Source organism: Salvia miltiorrhiza, chromosome 4 (genome assembly GCF_028751815.1).
Source record: "Salvia miltiorrhiza cultivar Shanhuang (shh) chromosome 4, IMPLAD_Smil_shh, whole genome shotgun sequence".
In the NCBI taxonomy this organism is placed as follows: domain Eukaryota; kingdom Viridiplantae; phylum Streptophyta; class Magnoliopsida; order Lamiales; family Lamiaceae; genus Salvia; species Salvia miltiorrhiza.
Genome location: NC_080390.1, coordinates 29,639,171 through 29,655,281, shown reverse-complemented (window position 1 = coordinate 29,655,281; position 16,111 = coordinate 29,639,171). Strand labels below are relative to the sequence as shown.

The 16,111-nt window shown below is 36.8% G+C and overlaps 4 protein-coding genes across 8 annotated transcripts; 1 reads left to right on the top strand and 3 right to left on the bottom strand.

Moving 5' to 3' along the window:
* The first annotated feature begins 204 nt into the window (after positions 1-204).
* LOC131019687 (protein DEHYDRATION-INDUCED 19 homolog 5-like) lies at positions 205-2,566 on the top strand. Of its 3 annotated transcripts, none has more exons than XM_057948280.1 (5): positions 205-584; positions 1,081-1,220; positions 1,375-1,452; positions 1,539-1,759; positions 2,248-2,566. In XM_057948280.1, the coding sequence occupies exons 1-5, from the start codon at positions 509-511 to the stop codon at positions 2,345-2,347; spliced, it is 615 nt and encodes a 204-aa protein (XP_057804263.1). In that variant the 5' UTR covers positions 205-508; the 3' UTR covers positions 2,348-2,566. The 3 variants fall into 3 exon arrangements, with proteins under 3 accessions (XP_057804263.1, XP_057804264.1, XP_057804262.1); XM_057948281.1 differs by having other exon boundaries at positions 216-584; positions 2,251-2,566; XM_057948279.1 differs by having other exon boundaries at positions 227-584; positions 1,539-2,566.
* Positions 2,567-2,928: 362 nt separating this feature from the next.
* Positions 2,929-4,724, bottom strand: LOC131019685 (elongation factor TuB, chloroplastic-like). The gene has a single exon (XM_057948276.1). It carries the CDS (start codon positions 4,557-4,559, stop codon positions 3,144-3,146), a length of 1,416 nt encoding a protein of 471 aa, XP_057804259.1. The 5' UTR covers positions 4,560-4,724; the 3' UTR covers positions 2,929-3,143.
* A 658-nt stretch (positions 4,725-5,382) lies between these two features.
* On the bottom strand, positions 5,383-9,457 carry LOC131019684 (probable serine/threonine-protein kinase WNK3). Of its 2 annotated transcripts, none has more exons than XM_057948274.1 (8): positions 8,916-9,457; positions 8,671-8,708; positions 8,322-8,549; positions 7,986-8,209; positions 7,758-7,915; positions 7,046-7,220; positions 6,835-6,972; positions 5,383-6,745 (listed from the first exon to the last, which is right to left on the bottom strand). In XM_057948274.1, exons 1-8 carry the CDS (start codon positions 9,006-9,008, stop codon positions 6,651-6,653), a joined length of 1,149 nt encoding a protein of 382 aa, XP_057804257.1. In that variant the 5' UTR covers positions 9,009-9,457; the 3' UTR covers positions 5,383-6,650. The 2 variants fall into 2 exon arrangements, with proteins under 2 accessions (XP_057804257.1, XP_057804256.1); XM_057948273.1 differs by having other exon boundaries at positions 5,383-6,740.
* Positions 9,458-13,025: 3,568 nt separating this feature from the next.
* Positions 13,026-15,909, bottom strand: LOC131019686 (50S ribosomal protein L19-1, chloroplastic-like). Of its 2 annotated transcripts, XM_057948277.1 has the most exons (6): positions 15,730-15,909; positions 15,445-15,628; positions 14,559-14,801; positions 14,373-14,459; positions 14,103-14,236; positions 13,026-13,564 (listed from the first exon to the last, which is right to left on the bottom strand). In XM_057948277.1, exons 2-6 carry the CDS (start codon positions 15,604-15,606, stop codon positions 13,459-13,461), a joined length of 732 nt encoding a protein of 243 aa, XP_057804260.1. In that variant the 5' UTR covers positions 15,607-15,628; positions 15,730-15,909; the 3' UTR covers positions 13,026-13,458. The 2 variants fall into 2 exon arrangements, with proteins under 2 accessions (XP_057804260.1, XP_057804261.1); XM_057948278.1 differs by lacking the exon at positions 15,730-15,909 and having other exon boundaries at positions 15,445-15,715.
* Between the last annotated feature and the right edge of the window lie 202 nt (positions 15,910-16,111).

The following is a 16,111-nucleotide window of genomic DNA, read 5'->3' as shown; positions in this document are numbered from 1 at the left end:
AAAAGTTTATGTATTTAAAAGAAATTAAAACAATTAAAATTATATTATTTAAAAATAATTTTTTTAATTCATAATATATAAAATTAAAAATGAATTTGAAAATTCATGTACTCCATACTTAAGCAGAACATCCCACTAATAATTTTTCTTGAGAACTGCCACGTGTCAGATATCTATTTATTAGCTTTTGTATGTCAGAAAAGCATTAGTACGTCAAGCCAAGCCAAATATGTATTGCTATTCTTTCAGACCACAAAGACTAAATTTTACTGTGTTAGCAACTCCCATTTCTCTCTACTCTGCACGACTACTGCTTTTCCTCTTCACTCTTACACTACAATCCTTAAATTCAGTCCCAAAAATCATTGTTTCTCAGATTCTTGAAACTTGAGGAATTCACCACTACACTACTGTTTTTTTCTTTTTAGTTCTCCTCCTGTCTTTTTCATATTGGGGGAGAATAATCAGACAAATAACAATCCCTTTTTCAAGAAAAGTAAGGTGGAAAATGGATGTGGATTTCTGGGCTGCAAGAGTTCACAGCCAAATCCCTTCTGTCCAATCTTCTAGGCTCGGAAACTCTGGTAAAATCATCTTGCTTTTAACTTTACTTCTTCAATATTCTCAGAAATTCTGATTTCGTGTTCAATTATTTTGTGAGAGTGTATATTTTTCTTAAAAAACATATCTTTGCTTCATTTAGTTTATCTTGTTTTTTTTGGCCTTTACTGATCTTATTTTCTAGCTCAAAATCTGGGTTTCTTCAGCAATGAAGAATCTTGTTGACATGATTTTTGTTTGCTTGAATGTTAATCCAGTTACCCTAGCTTGCCCTTTTATGGATTAACTGCTAATCAGTTTGGGTTGATGGGATGGGGTGGGGCACTACAATAATGCAACTGAACAAGTATCTTGTGAGGATCAAAGTAAATCTGAAAAGGGCCCTAGTATCATCACTGTCATCTTGGGGAAAATTTGTGTTGAAATGGGATAGGATTAGTTGCAGTTTTGCTTGGTATGGTGATTGATTCATATCATTATGCTCCTAATAATGATGATAATTTGATTTATTTAAAATAGGTAATCACTCACTGGTTGAAGATGAAGGGGGTGATGAAGTGAGAGCTTGGTTCCCTTGCCCTTTCTGTTATGTCGAAATCGAGCTTCCTATGCTTTGTGTCCATCTGCAAGAAGAGCACTGCTTTGCTTTGAAAAACGCGGTAATGCTTGCTCCTACAACGCGTTTTCCTTGCTGTTTCGTGCGGATAGGGATCTACATTCATGTCCACTTCTCTTAGCATTTTCACTAATTACAATCACTATATATGCTGCTTGATAAATAGCTTTTCATCACTCTTGACTTCTCTTTTGTAGGTTTGTCCTATTTGTGCAGCAAACTTGGGTAGAGATGCAATTGGCCATTTTGCAGCGCAGCATGCACATTCTATTAAGGTTTGATTTGAGTAATCCCTTACTATGGTTTATGAGTGACATGATGAGTGAAGAATGATTTACATGTTGAGATATCTTTATCCCAGAGAAGGAAAAAGTCCCAGAAGTCGGGTTTCTGGAGCAGTGCATCCTCGAATATCATCAGGGACTTGAGGGAATTGAGTTCCTTTCTTGGTTCTAATTCACCCAATGGAAAGGAAGCTTCTCTTGATCCACTCGCGCCATTTCTATGTACCGTGCCTCTACCAGTCTCTAAAGACAGCAAGGAAGACGAGCCTTGTGTTGCTGCTACGAGTGATGCAGAAAGGTACGCCGTTTGGATCTCAACTAGTTTAGAAGCATGCTTGAATTGCATTGAATTGTTAAGTGCAAAATGTTTGAGCTTTGTTTGTGAGCTTTGTTCATGCAGCAGATTGAGATGTAAATTCTTGGAATTGGATTATCAATTGAATTATTTGGTAAAACTATCCTAAATCTTGCAAGTAAGTTCAATATATCTGCTTCTCAACTGTGCTCTGTTATTCTTTGCACATTCAATGATACAATATTTTTGTCTGATAATCAATGCTCAATGCACAAGTATTTTACTTATATATCTCTGCTTCTCAACTTTGCTCTATTTTTCTTTCAACGTTATATTAGTAGATGATACTGTTTTGATCTCATAATCAATGTTGAATGAACAAGCACACTTTCTGTGACTTAGCCAAATCCTCTCACTTAATTTCATCTTTCACATAGGCAGATCAGATGCTTACTACATTTTGATTACTGAATAATATGTTCTTGCAACAGCAGAACTTCTCGTCTAGATGAAGACAAAGTGCACAACCACGAGGAGACAAAGCAACGCGTTGCATTCGTTCAAGACCTTATTTTCTCGACCATTTTTTAGCCCCTGTGGGAGCTGCTCCATAGACAGTTGCTGCTTCAGGTTTTACAACTGGTGCAATGGTTTCAAGAAATATATCAAATTGTCGTGAGCTTATTATTATGTCTCGACATATAATACAATGTGATGAGGCCATTAATATTTACTTGAACATGAAGATGTAATATTATAATTAAGCTGCTGCTGAGCTATTCAATAGATTTTCACCTGCTCTGCTTCAAACAATGCTTCTTATTTAGGCACATCCCTATAAACTAAATGAAATGCTCATGATTTCGAGATCAAAACTGTCTGTATAAACTTCAACCAACCTGCATAGAAATCTCCTAAAACATCAATTTGAAGGACTACTTATAAGCTCTTCAAACCTTATTGCAACGTCTCATAAATCTGATAAACTCTCTAAACTAAGCTTAGCCAAACACCCCCTCATTACATGCATATACAGACTATACAGTCAGACAGAAGCTCCAATGACAACATGAACACGAAGTTTCTTATAACCGTAGCCACAGTTCCAATAAAAAAAATACCAATGCAAGTCCTCAAAGAAACGCCAATGCAATTCAAATAAAGATAACAGAGACTGCAAAAGAAGTTTCTTATAACCTCAGTTTAATGAGTAAAAGGAAAACAAAAAACATTTGATGAAATCATCAGAGCATGTTTTGTTGAGCTAAAAAACTAATAAGAATACACTAATGCATGAGAAAAAGAAAATGGTAGAGCCCAAAACACAAGTTGCAGAAGCATAGGCATAATGAATCCTTACAAAATCAAACATTCTGATTATAATCATTCATTCGAGGATGGCTTGAATGACGCCGGCGCCGACAGTCTTGCCGCCTTCCCTGATGGCAAATCTCATGCCCTGCTCGCAGGCGATGGGGGTGATGAGCTCGACCTCCATCTTGACACGATCACCGGGCATCACCATCTTCGACTCCTCATCCTTGTCGTTCATGATGGTGTTCACCTTCCCGGTGACATCCGTGGTCCTCATGTAGAACTGAGGGCGGTAGCCGGCAAAGAAGGGGGAATGCCTCCCTCCCTCCTCCTTCTTCAACACATACACTACCGCAAGGAATTTATGGTGCGGCGTGATGGTCCCGGGCTTCGCCAGCACCATCCCTCTCTGGATGTCGATCTTCTGAATCCCTCTCAGCAACAACCCCACATTGTCTCCGGCCATGGCGTCGTCTAGAGTCTTCTGGAACATTTCCACTCCCGTGACTGTGGTGGTGCGGGTTTCCCTCAATCCCACGAGATCCACGGTGTCTCCGGTCTTGATGGTGCCTCGCTCCACTCTCCCCGTGGCCACGGTGCCTCTGCCGGTGATGGAGAATACGTCCTCCACGGCCATCAAGAAGGGGAGGTCCACTTGGCGCTGTGGGATGGGGATGTAATTGTCCACCTCCTCCATTAGCTGGTAGATTTTGTCGACCCACTCGTTCTCGCCCTTCTTGAGGCCGGGGGTGGAGGTGAGGGCCTCGAGGGCCAGGAGGGCGGAGCCGGAGACGATGGGGATGTCGTCTCCGGGGAATTCGTGGGAGGAGAGGAGGTCGCGAACCTCCAATTCGACCAGCTGGAGGAGCTCCTCGTCGTCGACTTGATCCTGTTTGTTGAGGAACACAACCATGGAGGGGACGCCCACTTGTTTGGCCAGGAGGATGTGTTCTTTGGTCTGGGGCATGGGGCCGTCGGCGCCGGACACCACCAGGATGGCGCCGTCCATCTGGGCGGCGCCGGTGATCATGTTCTTCACGTAATCCGCGTGCCCGGGGCAGTCCACGTGGGCATAGTGCCGGTTCTCGGTCTCGTACTCCACGGTCGCGGTGTTGATGGTGATGCCGCGGGCGCGCTCCTCGGGAGCCGCGTCGATCTCGTCGTACTTCTTCGGGGCGGAGCCGCCCACGGAGGCCAGGGCCATGGTCAGGGCCGCCGTCAGGGTGGTCTTGCCGTGGTCCACGTGCCCAATGGTGCCGATGTTCACGTGGGGCTTCTTGCGCTCGAACTTGCCGCGGGCCGCGCGGACGGAGAAGCGGCGCCGGGAGATGAGGGGGGCGGCGGTGGTGGCCGGGTGGAGGAAGAGGGTGGTGGTGGAGGGGGTGAAGGAAGAGGAGAGGGTTATCTTGGTAGGGTTTGAGGGGGTGAGGGAAGGGGTTACAATTGCGGGGAGGTAGGCGAGCTTGGCGGCGGCGGCGACGGAGGCCATGGTGGTGGATAGAGAGAGAGGGAGGGAGGAAATGGGGAAGAGGATAGGGATTAGAGAGTGAAGAGACTGTTATCTGAGAGAAGAAGAAAAGAGGACCGCTCGTATACTTCTATCCCTCCCCTCGGATAACTCCAGCTGCTGGGGTATGGGCTTTCTGTGCTACCGCCCTCACATCGCTACACGTGTATGCCTGCTTTATCTCATTCCCTCTAATTACTAGTACAACCTTAATATCGCCTAATTCCATTTTTTATGTCTCCAAGTTTTAAATCATTATATATTCCATTTGATTTGAAGTCTTAAGTTTACGTAATTTGCGAGAATTTATTTTGGAAAATTCTATAATTTCACTGGATTTATGCGGAAATTAATGTGGTTTGCATGAAGGAAAGAGATTGAAAGGGGGTTCTAGTGGTACTTCTTCAGAAGTGAGGCCCAGAAAATTGAGTCTGTATTTGGGCCACGTTAACAATTTGGGGACACAATTTTCTTCAAAATAAAGTACATAAAAATAAAAGGCCAAAAAATCTTAAGAAATTAGACATATTCTAATTCTATAGGGAATAATTACCATACATCATTTCTACAAAAAACAAAAAGAGCAAATAGAGTGGACGTGTAGTGGCCAAGCGGCAAGGAATTAATGCCTAAGGCCAAAGGTCTTAGGTTCTGACCCAGCATTTTAATTTATTTATTTAATATTGTAAATTTATCAACCAAAAAAAAAGAGAGCAAATAGAGATGATAATGCAACAGGGATGAAAAATACTGAAACAGTCAACAAGCAAATTTCCATCAGATATTACATGAAACACCAGAAACATATGATTAAAAAAATATAATCAAATAACATTTATTCTGTGTACAAATGATTTCATGTCCAAAACCCATCAGCAATCAAACATACATTAAGTTTTAGAATGTACCACACTAACAGCCTCCATGCACTATGAGGCACAAATATAGCTCACAAAACCCAAAAAGACACAGGCTTTCTGATCTCGAAAGCCTTCGTGTTGGACAAGAAAAACATGAATCTGTACAGGTATACTTTATAGGAAAACTAGAGGACCTACCGATTCAAGAAAAATGCGTGAAAGGGGTTCAAACTGTTTACCAGATTAGACGACTTGATTGCTAGGCATTTTGACAAGCGTTAGCCTTTCAACGAGCTCCATAATGTAAGTCGAACAAGCATGATACTGTAGAATCATCTCTTAGAATCACTGTTATAGTATACGATCAGATATCATCTGGGAAATGGTCTGTGCATACGCCCTTCAACAACTGACCTTCTGTTTCAACGCTGATGTTAGAAGAGTAAGACTGCAAGACTTGAGTTATCAAGGAAGATCAATCCAACAATTCAGTCATCAAACGGCGTTCCCCTGTAATGAAAATTATGTTCTGATCTGTTCCGGTTGCAAATGCTAAGAATTCTCAGACGAATTTCCTCAGGAAGTTCGTTTAGAATATTTGTAATTGCTAGTTCATGCTTCTCCTTAAGTTCTTCTAGCTCCTTCTGCTGATCATCCAGCAGATGCTCAAGCTTCTCAATAATATACTTTATGTCATCTGAATCATTTTCACTTGGAATTGTATTTTCTCCCAAAGATAGTGACTCGTCGTCTGATGCATCATTACCATGGTCGACATCGCCAGATTGTAAATTACTAGGCACTGAATCAGCTTCCAGTTTGGCACAGCCGTCGTGATCAGAATCACAATCCACATGCCTTAGAGGGGAACCTTCATATGAACTAATGTTATCTCTATGACGAACAGGAGATTGATTATTTTCATCAGACCATACATTCGATTCTGGCAGCAGCAGGTTAGAAGGGCCGGGTTTATGTGGAGAGTTTCCAGCGCTAGCTTTTGGTGAGTCGCACCAATACTTGCGCCCAGATGGCAGTCTTTCCATAACAATCTGATTGGAGGACTCTGTGGTTGCCGGAGAAGCAGGCCTAGAACCACCGCCTTCTAAAGTTGCTTTATTTCTGCTAGATAATTCCCTTGGTGCCCAATCAGGAATATGGGACTGAACTTCAGAATCAATCATTGCAGCAATAACTGAGACATCATGATCAGTCAAATCCAGCTCTTCAACCATTTCACTAGCAACATCAGTTGAGGTATCCATCTCAATATCAAATGGGAAGTGAATGTTCCGAATGTGACCTGAGCTAATAAAGAAAATAAGATTGATTATACCCATGCCAGGACACTTTCTTGCTCTAAACAAGAATCGGAAAAAGAAATAAGAAACAAGAACCTGATGAATCCACTATGCGAAGTTTCAAGAATATTGTGTTGTGGTCTTTTCTTTGACCCTGCACCACAAAATCTCGACTGCCCTCAAACAGAGAGTCTTCATGGTGATTTTCAGCATCAAACTGGTTGGCATAATCATCTGTACATATAGTGTCAGTAAAAAAGGAAGGTGATCTCAGTGCAAACAATGAACAAAGAAACGCAAACGTTACCTGAAGATTGGTGTAGAGGACGACATACACTCCCAGGATCGTCATCTGATAGTAGAAATGGGTCCATCAGTAGTTGTTTGGCTGACATTCGATCAGAGACTTTTGCAATGCATTTCTCTATGAATATCCGGACATCAGGATCCTTTACTTTTACTAGTGACGCAGGCTTGATTCCCTTCAACAAGCAGAAAAATGATAAAAGGTCAGTTGTATGAGGCGAGAAAGATAAAAGTTAAGATAAACATTATTCAGTATATATATACATCAGAAACTGGGATATTCAATATATATTTAGAAAGAGTTAACCTGCTCTATCAACTGTCAAACTTTTAGAGATGACATTAATAAATAAATTTGAACCAGCAAAAAACAAAATGATGATTTCTAGAGGACATTATTTCTAGGAATTAACAGAGTAAGATAGACGAATTCAAATAGGTAGATCTCAAAGCCAAACAAACTCAAAGGGATTCTACCAATAAAACATCATTCGAGAGGACACACTGGATCATATGTTATAAATGTAGGAAGTGCATAATAAGTCCCTCTATTTCTTTACCAGCATCTTTTTATGATTCTCATCTTTCGTTGTATCATGGTGAGTTAATTAAAGTTGCCAATAACTTTTCGGGAGATAACTATGTTATTCTCATTCAGAGCAGGCTCTAGTGTAAGCTGTTTCAAAAAAGAAAGAAGTTAATGAATGACTTACTGCAGTCACTTTCTTATATATCTGTGCAGCATTGGCACATTCGATATATGGATACTCAAGGGTCACTAGCTCCAGCAAGCACATACCAAAGGCATATATATCAACGAGCTCATTATATTCCTCCTCGTAAAGCTCTGGTGCCATGAATTCCGGTGTGCCTAGAATAACATCAAGCTCCCATAAGAAAAAGTAATTCATGAAAAGAGAAATAACATAATCAATACTTACCAATTACACTGTGGGCAGCACGAGCCTGCTCAAGAATAGCAGCCAACCCCAGATCACCAATTTTCACCTCCCCTTGATTTCCATTCACAAAAATGTTATCGCACTTCAGGTCGCGATGAATAACTGGAGGATCATGACTATGAAGATACAGAAGCCCCTCTAGGATTTGTCTGGACCATTTCTTCAAGGCCCTCACGTCAACATGCTTATGTTTCTTCCTATACCTATACAAACAGCCAGACGCATAAGCAAACTACTTCAAAATTTTCTTTGGTCTCTAAATTTGTATCTACAAAACAAATAAACCAACAAAAACCAGCAAAGATATTGACATACTGTCGTAGATTCCCAGATGTGAAAATTTCAGTAATGAAGTTGATATGCTCGTTCCTGGTATCAACCCATGAGTTGTAGAATTTGATAATATTTTTATGCTTAAGGGTCTTAAGCAAGTGCACTTCAGAATACAACCGCTCCAAATCCACCGAGTTCCGCAAGAGATCAGAGACTTTAACCTGATTCCAAGCCACCTCGATTCCTTCCAATTCATCAAATGCTTTATAACTATATCGCAATCATCAAAATTAAGGCTTCACACAGAACACCATTGCACTCAAATAATGTAAATGCATAAAATTGTAGAAAAAAACTGAAAATGAAAGACAAATTAATCAAAAGAGGATACACTTTTTTGAAAGCTCCTTTGCCAAGTACCTCCCTGTACTGCAAAATATGCATCACATAAAATAACCAAACTTAGTAATCCAAAAACTTGCGAAATCATGCAAAATAAAATAAAAATCAAGTACGCGTCACAAAATGAAAACCTCTTCAAGAATTTCGAATAACAACAAATCAAATGCAAGATAAACTACAATAACTCAAACAATCAACCAAAAAAATCAGATATAACTGTAGAATTGTACGAACCCGACCGTAGCGACCGGATGGATCAACCTCAACGAATTCTGGTTCGGTGTCACCTTCGTCCGGGTCAGCCTCCGACGCCGAATCTTGTAGCATTCTCCCACTCAATCAAATAACAGGATTCCCCCAAATAACAGAAAAAAACAAATTCACAAACAAAACCTACTCAGATTTCAGATCTACGGACCAAAATTCTGCCCGTTTGGGGCGAAATTCAACTAATCCTAATCGAATAAAAACAGCACATGCAGCCTTAATTGCGGCTACGAATTCTTCTTTTTTTTTTTCAAAAAAGAAAAGAATTATAGCAATATTATCGTATCAGCTATGAATATCGAATTGATGAGAATTGGAATCGAAAAAATGAGAAGATTCCACAGATTATACAAACGTTCGCCGTTCCTGACGTCGCAAGATTATAATGTTTTTGGGATCGGTCGGAGAGTCAGCTTAATAACTGGTTTGAGCTGGAGTCTGTTTCCTCTCCTTTATTTATTTTTATTTTTATATATTTTTTTTATTTCTTGTTCAAAGTTATTCTTTTCTATTTGACTGGCGAATTTATTCCATAAAGAAATTCATTCATAATTTTTGGATGCCGACTCTTGGCATGCGTATCAAATCATCACATTTATCACCGTCTTAAAAAAATAATTTTAAAAGAAAGTGATATGAATTTTACTAAAAAAAATTAAGTTATTGTAATTGAAAAAGAGTCCTGCCTTAAATTTAATATGAATAGAAAAAGAAATTCATTTTGATGGATTATATGTAATAAAACAGATAAATTAGTTAATATATTAAAAATAATATATAGTATTAATTTATTATGAGGTAGTGTCTATAAATGAAAATATACTATTTTTTGTTATCGTATATATTGGGGATTTTGCAAAATCTTGTCATTGTTCTTAAAAATGAAAAGTTTGTTTAAATGCGTAAGAAAAGGCTAGGATAGTTATATATTGAAAAGGGAAAATTGCACCTAAATACACAAACTTTGCCAAAAATTCATATTTGACGCGAAGTTGGGATTTTACATTTTAATACACCAACTTTCGTTGTTGTCCAAATTTGACACGACTTAATTCTTAAAAATTCAAAAAACAACCCATTTTTGTAAATAATTATACAAAGACCCACTTATGTTATAATTTGGGACATTTAAACCAAAACAAGATATTTCCTTATGATGTTTTCTTTTGAACCATTTTAGGCGCGGATCAAAGATTAAAAGAAAACATCACAAGGAAATATCTTGTTTTGGTTTAAATGTCCCAAATAATAACATAAGTGGGTCTTTGTATAATTATTTACAAAAAGGGGTTGTTTTTTGAATTTTCAAGAATTAAGTCGTGTCAAATTTGGACAACAACGAAAGTTGGTGTATTAAAATGTAAAATCCTAACTTCGCGTCAAATATGGATTTTTGGCAAAGTTTGTGTATTTTCACGCAATTATCCCCTAAATTTAATGATTTTGTTTGAATTATTTTGTCTAATTAGTGTGTTTAAATCTTTGCAATAGAGAAAAATATATTTTGGCCATTTTAAATAAATCTATGTATAATTGGCTATTGTGTTCTTGCCGGTATAATGTGACTCATAATATTAGTACCAATTAAATAGAACTGGTATCAACTATAATAATGTGAAAATTTGTTATTAACGAGTGATGGTAACGTATGAATTTTGAGAATCAAATAGCAAAGAAAATATTGTTAATTAGGTCAATTCATTTTATTTTTAAGTCAGTTTTATCAGCTTATACCTTTAACTCTCAATCCTATTGGATTATTTTTATTAGGGATAATTGCGTGAAAATACACAAACTTTGCCAAAAATCCATATTTGACGCGAAGTTAGGATTTTACATTTTAATACACCAATTTTCGTTGTTGTCCAAATTTGACACGACTTAATTCTTAAAAATTCAAAAAACAACCCCCTTTTTGTAAATAATTATACAAAGAGTCAAAGACTCACTTATGTTATTATTTGGGACATTTAAACCAAAACAAGATATTTCCTTATGATGTTTTCTTTTAATCTTTGATCCGCACCTAAAATGGTTTAAAAGAAAACATCATAAGGAAATATCTTGTTTTGGTTTAAATGTCTCAAACTATAACATAAGTGGGTCTTTGTATAATTATTTACAAAAATGGGTTGTTTTTTGAATTTTTAAGAATTAAGTCGTGTCAAATTTGGACAACAACGAAAGTTGGTGTATTAAAATGTAAAATCCTAACTTCGCGTCAAATATGAATTTTTGGCAAAGTTTGTGTATTTAGGTGCAATTTTCCCTATTGAAAACTATCTGTCTAGGCAAAAAGAAAAATTCAACTGATTCTATTAATCATTTTATGTTTTTATTGATTGAAGTTTTTTTAATTATTAAATAAATGTCATGTCAATAACTGGATGCATGTAAAAAGTCAACGATGTTGCTTGTTGTGAGGACACAATAGAGTTTGACACAACTTATGGAGACATCAAACAGCCATGTAAATAGTAAATCCTTTTTATTTTTTCTTTTTACAAGTATTCTTATTGGACTTTGAGAGTTAATATCCCTCACTATTTTATTTCAAATTATAAATAAAAGTTGGATGACGATATTCGCATAAAAAGAAGTTTTTCTCGAGTGTTTTGCTATAAAAGCAAAGGGGGTTATGGGAGTTCCACTTCTCAATTAATAAGTGGAGTTTTCTTAGTTCAATATTGTATTACTCCGTGACACAAAAAAAATATATATATTATATTAAAAGGCAATCTTATGTGCTCTATGGAGCACCGTGCTCCATGATACTAACACTTGCATTAAATGACACTAACACTAACATTATCTTGAAATGACACTAACACTATTTTGTTTTACAAATGACAATATCATGTTATATAAATAACACTGCTTGAAATGACACTAACATTATTTTGTTTTACAAATGACACTATTATGTTATATAAATAACACTGTCGCGAATAACACTATCATGTTAGTGTCATGGAACACGATGCTCCATGGAGCACACAAGAATTTGCGTTATATTAATCCGACCGATCTTTAAAATGAATATTCATATTTCCATTTTGATGTCTCCCAAATAAATACTCATTTCACTTTTTAATAAATACACCTCAAATAATTCGCTCACAATAAAAATAGAATACTTATTACACTCAACGCATTTAATTAATTTTTTGAAACTTGTATCATTCTTAAATGTGTACTCATTTGAGGAACGGAGGGAGTAGTATTTTTTTAATGAATGTGTACTCATTTGGGGAACGAAGGGAGCAATATTTTTTGATTAATATTTAGAAAGTGTTTGGCTAAGTTTATTTTAATGAGTTTATAAGCTCCAACAGCTTATAAAATATATTTGAAGAACTTCTAAGATGTAGTTTTTTAAAAGCTTATAAGTTGTCAAGGTATTTCGATAATTGAGCTTATAAGTTAAAGAGAAAATACTTTTTTAAAGAGAAAATAAAAATGAATTTGAATGATATATAATGAAAACAATAATTTGTAAAATAATTATTGCGTAAGATTATGAAAAAATAAGTTGGATAGAGGAACATATTTTTTAAAGAATTTATAAGCTCTTAGAGTTGATTTTTGGAGCTTATAAACTGTTTAAAAACTTATTTTATCAAACACAATGAAGAACTTATAAGCTCATCGGAACACCCTCTTAGTATATATGTTTGAAAATACCCGAATAATTTAGGATATTTTCATTAGAGAAAGAATGATTTTCACGTGTTACCTTTTGATAAAAGAATATTCGATATTTTCAAGCCTGAAAATTATATTCCAAAAAGAGAACTATCCAGAAATATACCAAATACAAATTCTACAAGCTGCGCTAAATCTCCAGGTACATGGTATTTAACTTTAGACCATGCAGTCAAAAAAATAACCTAGCAACGTCAAGAAATGCGTGTTCAAACATATCTCACTTTAAAAATCAACCAAACTCGTGAACCATTTCTTTCAAGAATTATTGAAGCAAATTGAAGATAAATATCCCAAAAGAAAATGAAAAGTCATCGAAGATAACAAGAACATGAACACGCAATAAGTTGCTACCAGAAGCATCAAGCAACATATCCCAAAAATCATCGACCTCTAGAACAGATCCCATTCCATTTCCAGCACTCATCAACGACAATCTGAGAACATTTCCATAAATGGAAAAACAAAAGATAAAATGCGACAGCTCATGTATGATGCAGCATAGTTGAAACACTCAAGATTATGAATGACAACTACACAAGTTTGGCACTTATGTTGAGGGTGATTCCATAAGCCTCATCTTTCGCGTCTGGTAACAAAACGACTGTCGAACATGTTGCTGGCTAGCTAAGCATTCCACTTCTATTTCCCCCACTCTCCATAAACATTGGTTCCCCAAATGTTGACTACCAACAACCAGTGTATATATAATTTTTATTAGTTTATAAAATCTTTCTGCTCAAAAGTGTGGCCACCATCAGCACATAGTCATGACTTTTACGTATCCACTATCCAAAGCAGGACTTTAATTCTTCCTAAGTGGATTCATTCTATCTCTAAGATAATAAAGCTTCGCCCTCCTCACTCTCTTCTTGTCCAACACTGTTATCTCCTTTATGTTTGGAGAATACCTGTCATTTTCCAACTCAATTAGTAACAAACATTTTTTCATGTGGCGAGAAGGAATAGATAAGGTAACAATCACATATGCTTGAGTTAGAAAGTCTGTTATATGCATTTGAGATGTTTTTGAGCATTGATGCATCATATTTTCTAACATTAAATGAATTTCAAATAGAACTGCAAACTCATATAAGGAAAAGAAGGAGCAGGCAACAATGTGAAGGTGGTGCAAACAGAGATCAGAGGTGGTTAGCTTATTTGAAATTCAAAGGCATTTGAGGCATATGGCTTCAATAATTCCAATAAATAAAGTAGGAGTCATAACATCAATGTCCTCAAAGAAAGGGAAAAGGTCCACGACATATAAAAATACAATTCAAGGTTTAGTGAAAATAAAGTGCACCTTGGCTATATAAGTTATGGCCTAGTATTGAGAAGATGGGCACATTGGGATGCACAATGACTGACAATTGAATCTTTAACACTAAAATTTTACAGTAAACATTGCACTAGTTGAATTACTCAAGCTGGAAGGAATATACTCACAGAGGGAAGAGATTTTCAATACCAACACCTCCTACAAGCCTTCTAATTCTGAAAGTAGTATTTAAACCAGCATTGCGCATAGCTATAACAATGCCTTTTATAATTGAAACACGCCTCTTATTCTCTGGTACTACCTGTCATAACAAGACCATGGTGGTTCAAATAAGTAAGAATCTTGGAAATTAAGATATAGTAATAAAGTTGGTAATATATAGCAACAGAAAACAAATCAACCCATGAATCATGACTTTTCCAGGAAAGAATCAGTACCACTTTCAGCTGGATGATGTAACCAGGCTTGATCTCTGGTATCTCTCTGCTTGATTTAACTTCCTCAACTGCTTCTTTATCAATTATCTGCAGTCAGCTTGAAGCAAGCAAAACACTCAGAATTCAATGACAATACCCAACTATATAATGAAGAAAGTAGATGAAATGAGAAGGTAAAAAATGTGCCTGCATTATATGTCTTGCAGTTTTATCAAGCCTCTTAAACTTAATGCGTGGAGGCAGTTCAGAAGAAGCAGAAACATTCTCAGGAGTAGATCCCGGAGTTGAAAAGTTCCTAGTTGGAAACTTGAATACCAAAGAAGCTGATTGACTTCCAGAGCTTAGGACTCTGTAAGATGGCAACATTGATGCCATACTACAACTTTCAGAGGATGCTGGTTTGACAACTTTAGCGCCAAATTGTTTATTCTGAACCAGAATAATAGTGCCTTAGCAAGGACTAAAAAGGATGAAACCCATCAACAATGAGACGAGAAGAAAATGAAACTAGTATACAGTGCTAAGAAGAGAAAATCATAAATCTCTCTCTGGAAACAATCAGACAAGCTAAAAGAGCTAAATTACATGCAGAAAACCAATCTACACTAAGCAGAATTAGACAGACAGATCATACTAATTCAGCAGAGCTCGAAAGCTAAGTTCAAGAAGTCCCACAAGGATATTACAAACAAACACATGACCTTATAAAGCTCCAATGAACCACGCAAGATGTTTAGAACTCCCGTACAAACATTATACATACCATCAGAATAATTTTTTTAGGCATACATTTCATAACGAACATCAAACAATTCACAACTCCAAAAATGTACCTAACACCAAGAACTCCCAAGACCCCTAACATTTGTTCAGGCAACCATATATAAAGTTATGTAAATTTATTTAAAGAGGTCCATTCTGAAATAAACCACGTAAATGACTCAACATCCAACCAAACTAAAGCTTATATATTTCATAGGCTCATCGACTGAAGGTTTCAGCAAAAGATCGGCATTTCCAATCCAATCAATCAGCGAGCATCGGAAAAAGATTTTAAACAAAATTACTATACCAAAAGAAATGCTGAACGCTCAGAACTGAAACCCGAAAACCGGTTCATCGAGCATCCCAAATATCTCGATTCAACAGATGCGACTTTGCTCAGCTCAATATTTTTCAGCGAGTTGATTGTTTGTTTCGTGACCAGCCGGAATTTACCATATAGCGATTGCATTTCGAATCCTCCGATCAAAAACCTGGAGTTAATGAGGAACAGGGGGGAAATTAGGGTCTATTTTGCACTTAGTAACAATGATAGATACAAGAAATGGGGGGAAATATCACAAAAATAGGTAACCTGTGGAATGGGGATGGATTCAAGAGCTGAATGCAAAACCCTAGTTAGGCAGCGAGTGAAGGTTTTTGATTTCAGAATCGAGATTTAACATAATGGCCCTTGAGGTTTTCCCTACTTTCTAAACTACCCATGACCATGAGGTTTTTACTTTTTATAGTCCGAGAGATTTTATTATTTTCCCTGTCAAAAGAAAATTGGACATTCTACCGTTTTCATATTTTGGATCATTTTGGGATTTACTTAAATTTTATTCCAGCTTTTAACTAATTTTATTTTATCTTATGTTATATTACATGGTTTTGGTTTATGTGAATACTCCTCGTGTTTTGCGATTATTATTGTGATTATTAACTTTTCAAATTACATAAAAATCAAATTCAAT

Bases quoted from the DNA above. Each gene is read 5' to 3' on its own strand.
- LOC131019686 (XM_057948277.1), bottom strand. From the start codon at position 15,606: ATGCAATCGCTATATGGTAAATTCCGGCTGGTCACGAAACAAACAATC. The intron at 14,237-14,372 runs GTACTGATTCTT...TTGTTATGACAG, and splicing joins ACATCATCCAGCTGAAAGTG to GTAGTACCAGAGAATAAGAG. The intron at 13,565-14,102 runs GTGAGTATATTC...GGAAAATGACAG, and splicing joins ATTGAAAATCTCTTCCCTCT to GTATTCTCCAAACATAAAGG.
- LOC131019685 (XM_057948276.1), bottom strand. From the start codon at position 4,559: ATGGCCTCCGTCGCCGCCGCCGCCAAGCTCGCCTACCTCCCCGCAATT.
- LOC131019687 (XM_057948279.1), top strand. From the start codon at position 509: ATGGATGTGGATTTCTGGGCTGCAAGAGTTCACAGCCAAATCCCTTCT. The intron at 585-1,080 runs GTAAAATCATCT...TATTTAAAATAG, and splicing joins TTCTAGGCTCGGAAACTCTG to GTAATCACTCACTGGTTGAA. The intron at 1,221-1,374 runs GTAATGCTTGCT...TCTCTTTTGTAG, and splicing joins GCTTTGCTTTGAAAAACGCG to GTTTGTCCTATTTGTGCAGC.
- LOC131019684 (XM_057948273.1), bottom strand. From the start codon at position 9,008: ATGCTACAAGATTCGGCGTCGGAGGCTGACCCGGACGAAGGTGACACC. The intron at 8,550-8,670 runs GTATCCTCTTTT...ATTGCGATATAG, and splicing joins AAAGGAGCTTTCAAAAAAGT to TTATAAAGCATTTGATGAAT. The intron at 6,973-7,045 runs GTAACGTTTGCG...CTATATGTACAG, and splicing joins TCCTCTACACCAATCTTCAG to ATGATTATGCCAACCAGTTT.